Genomic DNA, 14121 nt, shown 5'->3' with positions numbered 1-14121 from the left:
AAAATGTGTGAATAATTAAATAGAGTAACTTTTACTTTTACTTTTTTAAATGTTTTCCAATCGAGAGCTCCTTGAAGTTTATTTAAAAAATCGGGACAGCGGAAATGTGCTATCCTTTTGTCGTGAATACGACTTACTTTACTATGGAGTGCCTTTTCAAAATTAGCCATATGGAGGAATGGGCAGAACTTAATCGTGAATATCTCGACTTGTATTAATAACAGCTACATAATTCTTTCACTATTTCATCAAAAATATGATCAGGAATTTAGGATAAAATTTTGAACAGTGTGAGATAACCCTAAACAACTCATAAATAAAGTTTTCTCAAAATTTGAAAACAACGCGGAAAACTCTTTACTTTCTTTACTTTACGACGATTTTGAGGTAGTCAGGCACATATCTTCAACTGACTGCGAATAAAAGGAGAACCGTGGTCGAAAATCGATCATTTCTTCTTGTGCGTTGGATGGAAGCGGACGTCGTTGGAATAATTTAATTAACCAGCAGCTTCGGAGAGTGCACCTTCTGCGTGGTTAAAAACTTCAAACGCTCAGGGGTCGCAACTCTCATTTGGACTTCGATCGTCAGGTGGAGCAGTTGTACAAAACCTCAAACGCTCAATTTGCAGAGCCAGTTTCCCTTCGAAGGAGATCGATTACATAATCCTGTTGGTGGTCGTTTGCATTGGAGCAAAATACAACGGAAAATGGACAATAATGTGGAACATTATGCAAAATCAGCCCTTCTAATGACTCTAAATGTTACCTAAAGAACTATAAAGATTGCTTCTTTGTAAATCGAAAATTAAAATTATCAGTGTAGTGCAAATCTAAGATAATTTGATCAATTTTTAGCAATTTTCACAGTTCAAAATTCGCGACAGTGTTTAAAATCGTTTATATCCAATCAGTGTTTAATATATTAGAAAATTATACAATTTGGCTTTTCTGGGATGCCAGAAATTAATCCCGTACAGCATTTTGATAGTATCTTTAACTAAAATATTGAAATCCGAAATGAATTAATCGACATCAAAATTCTCAAAGGTGCTATTTAGAACCATAATTTTATACCCAAAGAATTATGCGAAATTTTACTTCACTATACTGTATACGGCCCGTTTTTCAACCACTTGTAGTTTGTAGTAAACTTTCTGCAGATTTGCTATATAAAATGCATAGTACCGACTCAGAAGCCATTCATTTCGAATTTGACTGTCGTTGTCATCGTGTTCATTATGGTGCGATCGAAGAATCTCCAAGCGAAATACAAAGCTTGTTACCGCAAGCGGAAGAAGTAGGAGACTCCAACAGAACACATATCAGTTTCACATTCACGGACAATGGGTCATCCTGGAAATAGAAGACGGAAGTCAGCGGTATCCATCGGAAGTCAATAGTATTCATCGGAATTTGAACTCAACTCGTCATTCTCCATCACGAACGCCTTCATAAAAGGTTCTTTTCAGAACCACCATTATTTTATCATACTGGTTATTTCGTAATATGTGTGTGTCAGAATGTTTAATGTAACTAATCTGTACTGTAGTTTAGGTGTATCGTTTCAAATTCTAGTAGTGTAAAAGGGCAAAACTTGCACAATTCACACTATCGATCATCTAATTTATATTCGGAAGTATAAAGTAAGAGTGTCAGTTTTATGCGTATTCACGACATCCAGTTATGTCTCCGACATTACACACCTGTACTTTTTTAAACCAAAACTTAACAGCTAGTGAAGATGTGATAAATCGTAGTTTGAAATTATGGGAGAAAACATTGAAAACGCTCTGGAGGAGTACCGGCAGCAAAGAAAGGTTTTTCGATACAAAAACTCGCTGACTGGATGTACCGTTCATGGTAAGTTCACTTGATCTGCTTCTTAGATTCTGATGTTTTTATGGTGGGTTTATTGAATAAATAAGCTCACAAAATGCTTTGAAATCTCTATGTAATTCATGCATGAAGATATCGCCACATGCTCCGTCAAAGTGCATCAAAACCCGTGGACGTAAGTCTATGGATTATGTCAGCTTGAAAGAACGAAGCAGGGAAACTTATGCTCGTAAGTTGTCACAGGAACATTCATTATAAGAATTGATGCGAGTAACAGAATCTTATGCTTATAAAAATGACGATTCGGCCACTAAACGGATATTGAAAATGCTGAGAAGTGGTGGCGAAGCATGGTCAAAAGCAACTTTAGTCAAACTGTCAGATCCCGAAGTTAGACAACCTTCAATTGTAGATTGTCTGATGACGAAGACACGATTGGGTCTGATATCGAACGAATCATGGAACTCGACGACGTAAGGTCAAAACTGGCCTCGACATCAACAGAAGGTGTGCTGGACTGTTTGATGCACGTTTCCGCTGGTCCGGATTCCGCAACTGGTTTGAGTTATTACAATCAGGTAAAATTTCCCACACCTGATGATTCCCTATTCACTGAACATTTCATGAGTATAAGATTGGAATCGAGAGATACAGTTTTGTACTCAGTTCCGAATCCACAATCGGACACATTCTGTCGAGTGCGAAGCATGTGTTGGACGAAGGAGACTGATATTCTCACGCGAGAAATGTTTGTCCGTTTCTTCGAAGAAATTGAATGAAATCAACGATAAACCTGTTGTTGTTCAGATGGAGAATGTTAATCTGCGGGTGAAAGCGGAAGCAATTTAGTCAATGATTGATGGGAAAGCTGCAAATGCGATTGTGGGCAATAGGAATACGCATGCTTGTCCGCTGTGTCCACCGTATTTTGGAATTGAAAAGCGAATAGGGCCATCCTTTTTCCATGCCCGGTTGAATGCAGTGAAATGGATGATGCGGAATGCAGAAAAAAGGCAGTTCCTGGGAATCCTGCCTAAAGTCACCTTGACGTGAACATCGAAGCACGCTTCCAGGCAGATGCACTCGAAACAGGGCATAAAATTAACTTTAATCGTCCCAAAGTCGGAGGCAGTGGAAGTTCCAACAATGGTAATATGTCCCGCGACCTACTTGAAAAGCCGGAGGAATTTGCTGGAATTCTAAATATAAGCGTCGAATTGGTGAAGAATTTCAGAATAATTAGCAGCCTAGTACTATCTACCAGTAAGCTGAAACCAGATACAGTAAAGCAGCTCTATGATGTTCTCGAAAGACAAATTTTTGAAGAATTTCCGTTCATAAAACAACTGCCACCGAGTATCCATAAGTACCAACATTTGGCAGAGTTTGCAGGAAAATTGGTATTTTTTATTGTAACAAATGTCCTATAGTTTCTAGATATTATTTATTACTTCTAGCCAGACACCATGAATTATGTTGACGAGCAATCCAGGGAGCGATGTCACGAGCGGCATAAGTTCTCTCGTCCGCATTTTTCGAGAAAAACGTCCGCCGAAGATAATTTAACAGACATGGTAAAAGCTGCTTTAACCTGTTCCGACCCTAAAATGTCATACCTGGCGTACAAAATGAAAAGTCCCTCCAAACGATCAAAATTCGATAAAGATGTTGAAGACCAGACGAATTAGTACATCGACTCCGATGCAGAAAAACGTACTAGCATTACTTTCAGTTACGACGAACAAAGTGACTCCACTGATGGAAATTGTACCTTTGACGATGATGATAGTGATTGAACTCCGTGGGTTTAATACATGTTTTTTGAAGCGGTCAAGATGGGCCCAATTTCTTTTTTATTACTTACTCTACATTCTCCGAACTCCAGAATTTTTTTTATCAAGAAATCATATGATATAAGAGAACGATTCATGCGGTAAATTTAAATTCTTCTATTTGATTCCCCAGATTACTTTCCACGAGTTCCACCAAGATGCAAGGACGACTTACATAGATATCATAAAATGGAGAAATGGGGTAAAATAGTCACCAGAGCGTTTCGTGCGACCAGTGTAGGTTCTTCCATTCGGTTCTACAGACTTTTTTACATAAGATAAGCTGGATTGAGTAAACTTCCAATAAATTTTACCGAGATTTAAGGACGATTTACAATAAAATATCATGAAATTGGGAAATGGGGTAGAATAGTCACCAGAACATTTCGTGTGGCCAGTGTAGGTTTTTCCATTCGGTTCTAAAAACTTTTTTCTATAAGATAAGCTAGATTTAGTAAACTTCCAATAAGTTTTACCAAGATTTAAAAACGAGTAAGGATCTCATGAAATGGAGGAATTTGAGTAAAATAGCCACCAAGCCGTTTTGTGCGGCCAGTGTGGGTTCTATTCCAGAATACCGCACTCGACTTCTTTTCAAGTTACAGAGCGAGTTTTATAGGAAACCCCAAAACTGTTGTACATTTAGGGTAAAACAAGCAGTATTGCTATTCGTGCGGCCATTGTAAACCATTCAATTGAGTTCCTTGAACATTTTTACATAAGAAACGCTTTAGTTTGTTGACCTATCTCAATTAGTTCTTGAGTTACAGAATTCTTTGCGAGTTTTCATAGATTTTTTCACTGTACATTGATGCATTTCTCAATATTGGCACTGTTTTTACAAGTAGAAGGGGCACAGAATGGCTTAGGCTCATAGTATATCACGTATTTTTTAGAGGAACAACATAGTTTGTGTTAAACGACTTCCCCCTTGGCTTGGCCTCAATATTGGTAGTTTATAACTACAAGACTGCAAATAATCTACATCTCCAAGTTCTATTAGCATGTACTGGTAGGAAATACTATATACAAACCAAATTGAAATTTTACCAAATATATTTCTTGTGGAGATAGTCCTTAGGATCTTTCAGTATGCACTGCATTTAAGTTGCATAAAGACAAATGTAGCTTTCTTTAAAAGCACGGGCTAAGCGCACATATGCAGAAATGTTCAAAACGGTCATTGATGTCCCCCCTTTGGAAACTGAAAACGTTTTTTTCAAATCTTGAGAAGCCAGAGCAATCTGACTCTAACGGAAATAAGTTCTCCGTTTGTCACTCAAGGGTCTTTTAGAGGAAGAAGTCCTCACCCAAATTTATAAAAAAAGGCAAATAAAATCACACCTTCAAAAAAAGTTTCCCGTGTTAAATCTAAAAAGCCAAATTTAAAACCAAAAACTGGGCTGCTTATCTGGGTATCGAATTCCCTACGGAGCAAACAGAGCTGGTCGTCTTTTCAAGAAAGTATGATCCCGCACAGCTTCAGATTCATATGATGGGAAGAATGATCGCGCAGGTTCTGACTTTCAAATACCTTGGAGTGTGATTGGATTCCTAATGCACGTGGGGAAGGCACATTAGGTATCTGATAACGAAATGCCAACAAAGAGTAAATTTTCTTCGAACAATAACAGGATCTTGGTGGGGTGCTCATTCAGAAGATCTAATAAAGTTGTACCAGACAACGATACTTTCAATGATGGAATATGGATGCGTTTGCTTTCGTTCACAGGAAATCAATCCTTCAAGATATATTCCTATCCGTGTCAGCCTCCTAAATGTCCCTGACTAAACTTTATTTTTCGACACATCCATGCAGCACGAAGTGCGTGGAATCCCTATCACCTACGCTCGATGGAAATCCCAAAAATATTTACAAGTAAGTACAGGCATATTGACTATCAGAAAATGTTTCACACGGACGGATCACGAATTGAAGAGGCTACTGGGTTTGGTATATTCAACAATAATGTTTCGGTCTCGTTTAAGCTACAAGAACCTGCTACAAGTTAGCAGCCGTTCATTATAGTTGTAGTGTAATCGTCACATTATCTCCGAAACATTATTTCCTCTTCACAGATAGTCTGAGTGCTATTAAAGCCATCCGCTCAAACATGACTGGCATGAATGAACCGCTTTTCTTGGGTTTAATAAAACAGTGTCTGCACGACATATTGAATATTAATTATCAAATCACTATAGTCTGGGTTCGGGCTCATTGTTCCATTCCAGGCATTGAAAAACAGCCAAAGCCAAAGATGGTGCTATTGAGGGTGAAATTTATGAGAGACCGATTGCTTTCAACGAATTTTATATTGCGTCTCGCTAAAGAACACTTGTCAGCTGGCAAGCTTCTTGGGATAAAGATGATCTGGGTCGGTGGATGCACTCAATTATTCCTAAAATATCGACAAAGGCATGGTTCAGGGGACAGGATGTGAGTACTGATTTCATTCATGTGATGTCACGTCCAATCACTACACATTAGATGCACATCTCCTTCCTATCCTTCGACTTTCCGAGACTAATCATTGTACTTGTGGCGAAGATTACCGCGATATTGATCATGTCGTTTGGACATGCGTTTAGTATCGTGATGTCAGATCTCAACTAATAAATTCTTTGCGTAGGTAGACCATCCAATGTCCCAGTTCGAGACATTCTTGCTTGTCGTGACCTTTCTTACATGCAGCTTCTTTAACATTTCATAAAGACAATTGGGTTTTCAATTTAATAATTGACCCTTTTAAGACTTAGTTCTGACTCCGACTGCGTCCATTAGTTCATCCAATACCTAAATCTGAATAGAAATAATGTGCTGATACAAACAAACTCGAAGTAGTTTATGAAAACAACAAAATGTATACAAATTTCAGCTTTTTTATAATTTATAGCAATTAATCGCTTGGTTCAAATAATATGATATTTAAAAAATAAGAGGGATATGTTTTATTTAATTCAAATCGTTGTGACTATATTAGAATTATATTACGATAAGAATTCTTTGTAAAAGTGATGCTACGACGAAGAAAAACTTATATAAATTGCTGTTCACCGAGCAAAAAAATTTAACAGTGCGTATATCTATAGATTCTGTTTTGTGCGAAAGTTCATACTGTGCAAAACGGTGGCGTATTTTTTATGCATGACGCGAAGCCAAGAGGATGACATCATTACTGCGTACTGTGGTCGGCTCGTGAAAACATAGGTCAATTCAAATCGCTTTTTCAAAGCACTGTTGAAATACCAAAACGATGTTACCATATATGTTTAAGTTAAATGTTTCCGAAACGATTGATGGTATGATTATGTAAATCCATCCACAGATTACTGAGCTATATGTTTTCAAAATTATGACAAAAACCTAACGCGTCTAGTTTCGAATTTTTTATTGACACCGTATAGTAAAGTGTACGGTATTTTTAATGCCAAAATTGCAAAATTACTCCAAGCCATAGATTTTCAGATCTTGACGATTGATAATTAATAGAAGCCCCATCGAATAAAATAATTCCCGGTTCAGCCAGTGCTAAAATATTGTATTACCTTGTATTTTCAACTGATTCTGACATTGTGTATAGAAGAACGTAGTTTCGATCCGGTGAAATGATGAACTTATCGACATTCAGCTGTCTCTGTAATGAATTAGAATGAATTATTTTAAATAAATAACTGCACAATTTAATATAAATGGACAAACACAAATTGAACACAACAGATTATTGTTTTAAAAATTCTTCATGAATGTTTTGTAAAAGCTTCTACCCATGCAACGGTAATGTATAAGGGAATTGTACCAATAGTTATCTCATTAGTCAATTAAGCATATTATTTTGCTTATTACTAATACTACAATCAACGGATTGTGTTGTATATTTACTAAGAAGTAACAACAAATATAAAGAAAAACGCACAATACTTCTGTAATAGTGACAAAAAAGTTGCTGGAATCGCATCCTCCTTTGAGACAATGTATTGAACAGAGATGGCACATATCTCTCTAACCAATGCACAGTGGTCCCAATCATGTCAAAACACGTGTTTTTTTTTTATTTTTGCTTCAGGAGTTAATTTTGGAGCATTCATGTCTTCAGAAGAAATTCTGTTTGAAATAGTCCGCTTCTTTTAATATAATCAAAATTGCCATTAATCTACCTACAAGTAAGTTAAATTATTTTGCATACAGTACGAGATAGAGCATTTATGTCTTTAGAAAAATTGTAGACCATGTTAAACAAGAAAACATGCCGAAGACATCCACACTTTAAAATGCATTGATGTCGAGATGTGATACTTTGTCATTAGAGACCCCCAAAATCAAGTTCTTCTTCTTTTGTCGTGAATACGACTTACTTTACTATGGAGTGCCTTTTCAAAATTAGCCATATGGAGGAATGGGCAGAACTTAATCGTGAATATCTCGACTTGTATTAATAACAGCTACATAATTCTTTCACTATTTCATCAAAAATATGATCAGGAATTTAGGATAAAATTTTGAACAGTGTGAGATAACCCTAAACAACTCATAAATAAAGTTTTCTCAAAATTTGAAAACAACGCGGAAAACTCTTTACTTTCTTTACTTTACGACGATTTTGAGGTAGTCAGGCACATATCTTCAACTGACTGCGAATAAAAGGAGAACCGTGGTCGAAAATCGATCATTTCTTCTTGTGCGTTGGATGGAAGCGGACGTCGTGGGAATAATTTAATTAACCAGCAGCTTCGGAGAGTGCACCTTCTGCGTGGTTAAAAACTTCAAACGCTCAGGTCGCAACTCTCATTTGGACTTCGATCGTCAGGTGGAGCAGTTGTACAAAACCTCAAACGCTCAATTTGCAGAGCCAGTTTCCCTTCGAAGGAGATCGATTACATAATCCTGTTGGTGGTCGTTTGCATTGGAGCAAAATACAACGGAAAATGGACAATAATGTGGAACATTATGCAAAATCAGCCCTTCTAATGACTCTAAATGTTACCTAAAGAACTATAAAGATTGCTTCTTTGTAAATCGAAAATTAAAATTATCAGTGTAGTGCAAATCTAAGATAATTTGATCAATTTTTAGCAATTTTCACAGTTCAAAATTCGCGACAGTGTTTAAAATCGTTTATATCCAATCAGTGTTTAATATATTAGAAAATTATACAATTTGGCTTTTCTGGGATGCCAGAAATTAATCCCGTACAGCATTTTGATAGTATCTTTAACTAAAATATAGAAATCCGAAATGAATTAATCGACATCAAAATTCTCGAAGGTGCTATTTAGAACCATAATTTTATACCCAAAGAATTATGCGAAATTTTACTTCACTATACTGTATACGGCCCGTTTTTCAACCACTTGTAGTTTGTAGTAAACTTTCTGCAGATTTGCTATATAAAATGCATAGTACCGACTCAGAAGCCATTCATTTCGAATTTGACTGTCGTTGTCATCGTGTTCATTATGGTGCGATCGAAGAATCTCCAAGCGAAATACAAAGCTTGTTACCGCAAGCGGAAGAAGTAGGAGACTCCAACAGAACACATATCAGTTTCACATTCACGGACAATGGGTCATCCTGGAAATAGAAGACGGAAGTCAGCGGTATCCATCGGAAGTCAATAGTATTCATCGGAATTTGAACTCAACTCGTCATTCTCCATCACGAACGCCTTCATAAAAGGTTCTTTTCAGAACCACCATTATTTTATCATACTGGTTATTTCGTAATATGTGTGTGTCAGAATGTTTAATGTAACTAATCTGTACTGTAGTTTAGGTGTATCGTTTCAAATTCTAGTAGTGTAAAAGGGCAAAACTTGCACAATTCACACTATCGATCATCTAATTTATATTCGGAAGTATAAAGTAAGAGTGTCAGTTTTATGCGTATTCACGACATCCAGTTATGTCTCCGACATTACACACCTGTACTTTTAATGTGGAACACATTTTTTTTTCTATATAGGGGTGCAAACTAGAAACTCAAAAAAAAAATACATGTAGAAATGTGGTCAGGTTTTGAACAATTACAGCTCAGTCAATTTTGTATCAATTATTAATATCATGTCACCATTTGATTGGAAATATTTCTACGTATTGATTTAAATGTTCATAGTTATGTATTTTTAATATTATATCAGTAAAATGTTGATTAATAGCTAGCAGTGTCCTATTTTGCATGCATAAAATCTCCGGCATACCGGATTTCCCTGCCATAGTCGACGGTTTTGAAGGAGTAAGCGATATATCAAAGAGAAAGCAGCACTCTGATTGGTCAATCGATGCAAAAGCGAAGCTGTTGGAAGCACGCGAAGCTATAAATATAAGCAAAATTATAGCTAACGTTTCAGTCCTACACGTAGCTTGCTAGAGGTAGGTTGTTGTTACACAGCAAGACAAAAAGTGCCATAAAACGATTTGAAGCTTTAATTGGTATGCCCTGATCTTGTGTCATGAAAGATTGAATGAAATCCCATGTTATGTCGTTTCGTCTGAGAAATTGACAACTACCCCAGGGTACATTTTGAATGCATAAGATTAATTTCTTATTTATATAAGTTGAACTCAATCGATAATGAGAAAAAGTTTATCGCTTCAACCGAAATCGCAGAATGGTAGTAATGGATGGTATAGAAACGCTATAAAAATGACTACTTCCATACAAAACTTGAACACAAGCTTGGCGAAAAGAAGCTTAAATATCGATATCTGTATCGCAAGCATATACAAACATATAATTGCATACATTTGGACTATTGATGTAATTTCGTCGGATAAAAAACAAATACAAATCATGACAAATATAGCCCATATTTTGGGTTCGCGTGTTCGGTGTTGGTTCATAATAAAGACTAAGCAGACTCTCGTGCATTTGCGGATTCAAAAGTGTGACGATTAATTGAAAACGTCGATCATTAGAAATTTTGGTTGCCTTGTTCCACATCAATGGCTCAAACAACCCCATGGGGCTGATCCTTGTAGTTTTAATGTGGAACACATTTTTGTCGTGAATACGACTTACTTTACTATGGGGTGCCTTTTCAAAATTAGCCATATGGAAGAATGGGCAGAACCTAATCGTGAATATCTCGACTTGTATTAACGGCAGCAACATAATTCTTTCACCATTTCATCAAAAATATGATCAGGAATTTAGAATAATATTTTGAACAGTGCGAGATAACCACAAACAACTCAAAAATGAAGTTTTCTAAAACTTTGAAAACAACGCGGAAAATTCTTTACTTTTGCTTGGATTTTTCGCGCAAGGACGACGATTTGGGGGTAGTCAGGCACATATCTTCATCTGAATGCGTATAAAAAGGGAAACGTGGTTGAAAATCGATCAATTCGTCATCTAACACTCGATGTGGATAGACGAATAACCTACTACGACTAATTTTGTTTTATCTTTTATTCGCAGTTTTCTACCTACCCAAGCTATGGGTAAAACGCGCCATAGATCCGAGAAGGATCCAAAGGATGCTAAGCGTCTGAAGCCAAGTGATGTACAGGTAAACGACCGTTTGCTGAGTAACAACCAATACGCTGATCTGCCAGTTGATGTCGAAGAGGAACTGCAGAAGAAGGAAAAAATGCTGCCTTTCTACCTGAAGGGCTTCCCACCAACTCTACGCTCGGATTTCAACACACTGATCAGCAAAGGACTACAGGCAACAATCCGTTTATGTACTGAAGGCTACAAAATAACTGTTCCGGCTTTGAACCACTACAAAGGAGTGGAATGTTATCTGAAGCAGACAAAAGCGGAATACTTCACACACGATATTGCCGCCAACAAACCAATGAAGGTTGTACTTCGAGGACTACCCGACATGATGGAAGCCGAACTAAAGAAGGCACTGTCGGAGGCTGGACTAAAGCCTATGATGGTGTTTAAAATGAAACGACATAATACGGACAAAAAGTTTAGAGATCAACTGTACCTGATTCATCTGGAGAAGAGCTCCATCACCATGAGTCAACTGAAAACGATTAAATCGTTATTTCACATAATCATCGAATGGCAAAAATATAAACCGGTACATCGGGATGTCACACAGTGCACGAACTGTTTGAACTACGGCCATGGAGCGAGGAATTGCCACATGAAAAGTCGGTGCGGAAAATGTGCCGAATCACACAATACCAACGATTGCCTACTAGATGACTTCGCTGTAAAATGTGTGAACTGTGATGGCGACCATCCATCTACTAGCAAATCGTGTCCCAAACGTGCTGAGTTCACAAAAATTCGACAACAGGCGTCCCGTAAACAATCAACGCGCAAGAATGTTCCACAGAAGGATGAAATCAATTTCCCACGGCTTGCTATTTTAACTGAAACTCGTCTTAAACCTGAAATTTCTATTTTTATTTCCAATTACAGGATTCACAGGCTCGACAGGACAACTACCTGAGAAGGGGGAGTTGCCATTGCCGTTAAACGATCCATTCAGCACAGGCTTCTGTCAGCCTTTAAATTGCAACTTATAGAAGCCATCGGAATTGAGATTACAACGACGATGGGACCCATCATCATCATTGCAGCGTACTGCCCCAAACAAACAAATCTTCGAGATGGTACGTGTGCATCATTGAAGCGAGATCTGGCTATGCTCACTCGACGACAGAACAAATTCATCATTGCTGGGGACCTGAACGCATGGCATGAGCTGTGGGGAAACAAAAGACAGAATCGAAACGGATTCGTACTTGCCGAAGATTACGAAGCTGCACAGTACAACATCCTCGCTCCGGATCAACCAACGCGACTTTCCAGATCGGGAGTTCATTCCATTTTGGATATATTCATCAGCAACATCGCCATAGACAGCTCTCCGGTTGTCTTCAACGAGCTATCTTCCGACCACTTTCCAGTAATATTGACGTTGGGATCTTCCCCAGAAACAGTGCCTATTCAACCTCGGAGGAACTATTATCGCACCGATTGGATCCAATTTCAACAAATCGCCGACCAACATATTAATATCGATGTGCCACTTGATTCCCCGATGGAAATCGATGCGGCCCTATCTTCCTTCCAGCATTCAATCACAGTCGCTCGTGATAGGACGGTTCCAGTACAACATATGCCGAGTTCCTCTCTTCAAATCGACAGTGTCACCAAGAAACTCATCCGACTTCGAAATATCTACCGGAGGCAGTATCAACGAACTGGCATCCTAGATAGGAAGACTACTTATAACAACTTAACTAGGATAATCCAGGAAAGGATATCTGAGCTTCGCAACAGGAACTTCCAGCAAAAGCTTCGAGAAATTCTCCCACATTTAAAGCCCTTCTGGTCCTTAAAGAAGGTCTTTAGAAAAAACCGAAGCCTATTCCTCCTCTGATGTCACCCCAGGACGCAGCTGAAAAAATACCTTTAATCACACCAGTAGAGAAGGCAAATGCGCTAGGCTAGCAGTTTGTGTGTTCTCACAATTTAGGACTCAACATTGTTAGTCCACATGAAAGAGCCATTGCAGATAGAGTAGCTGAGGTTGACCAATCAGACAGCTTAGTTCCTGAGGAAAGTAGAGTCACTGCGAATGAGCTGATAGCTATTGTGAAAAAATCCAAAAATATGAAGGCCCCTGGTTTCGACAACACATTCAACATTGAGCTGAAACATTTGAGTATTCGCTCATTTGTCATCTTAGCTAAAATTTTCAACAGGTGCTGGGAGCTTGGTTACTTCCCTTCAAAGTGGAAGTTAGCTAAAGTTATCCCAGTTTTGAAACCGGGGAAAGATCCTTCCCTTTCCAAGAGCTATCGGCCCATCAGCTTACTCTCTGCCCTAGTTTGGGTTCCGGAAAGGAAGATCCACCATCCACCAACTCACAAGGGTTAACAACGTCATCCAGCAAAACAAATCAGTGTCCAAAACGACTGCCATAGCAATGTTGGATATTGAAAAGGCATTCGATAATGTGTGGCACGATGGCCTGGTGTTTAAACTGCATCGGTATAATTTTCCCATGTATCTTATTAAAATTATCAAAAATTATCTTGCAGATAGAGCCTTCCAGGTTTCTCTGAATAATGCACTTTCAGAAAGATTTACTATTCCTGCTGGTGTACCCCAAGGAAATATCCTAGGTCCCATCCTATACTACATTTTTACATCAGACATCCCACTTCTTCCGGGTGGTGGTGTTCTGTCACAATTTGCTGATGATACTGCCATTCTTTACAAAGGTCGTGTCATTAATGCTCTGAAGAATAAAATACAGACAGGTCTGGACGCTCTAACTGAATATTTTACAAGCTGGAAAATTGTGATCAATGCAGCAAAAATTCAAGTCATCTTGTTTCCACATTCAAGATCTCCAAAATTTGTTCCATCAGACGAATGCCGAATACGATTCGGTGATGAGGTCATCCAATGGTTCGACGAAGTTATCTATCTAGGACTCACCTTTGACAGACATCTGATATTCAGGTCACATGTT

The 14121-nt window shown here is 38.1% G+C and overlaps 1 protein-coding gene across 2 annotated transcripts in view; it reads right to left on the bottom strand.

The window, feature by feature from the left end:
* Window positions 1-14121, bottom strand: part of LOC131440695 (inactive dipeptidyl peptidase 10) — a 176944-nt gene that overhangs the window by 90810 nt on the left and 72013 nt on the right. For both annotated transcript variants that reach the window (XM_058612207.1, XM_058612208.1), the window contains one exon: window positions 7217-7305. In XM_058612207.1, coding sequence (XP_058468190.1) covers window positions 7217-7305 — 89 coding nt within the window. The remainder of the gene's footprint in view (window positions 1-7216; window positions 7306-14121) is intronic.

This window comes from Malaya genurostris, chromosome 1 (assembly GCF_030247185.1).
Source record: "Malaya genurostris strain Urasoe2022 chromosome 1, Malgen_1.1, whole genome shotgun sequence".
Classification (NCBI taxonomy): Eukaryota; Metazoa; Arthropoda; class Insecta; order Diptera; family Culicidae; genus Malaya; species Malaya genurostris.
The sequence above is the reverse complement of the archived record's forward strand: the minus strand, read 5'-3'. Positions and strand labels throughout refer to the sequence as shown.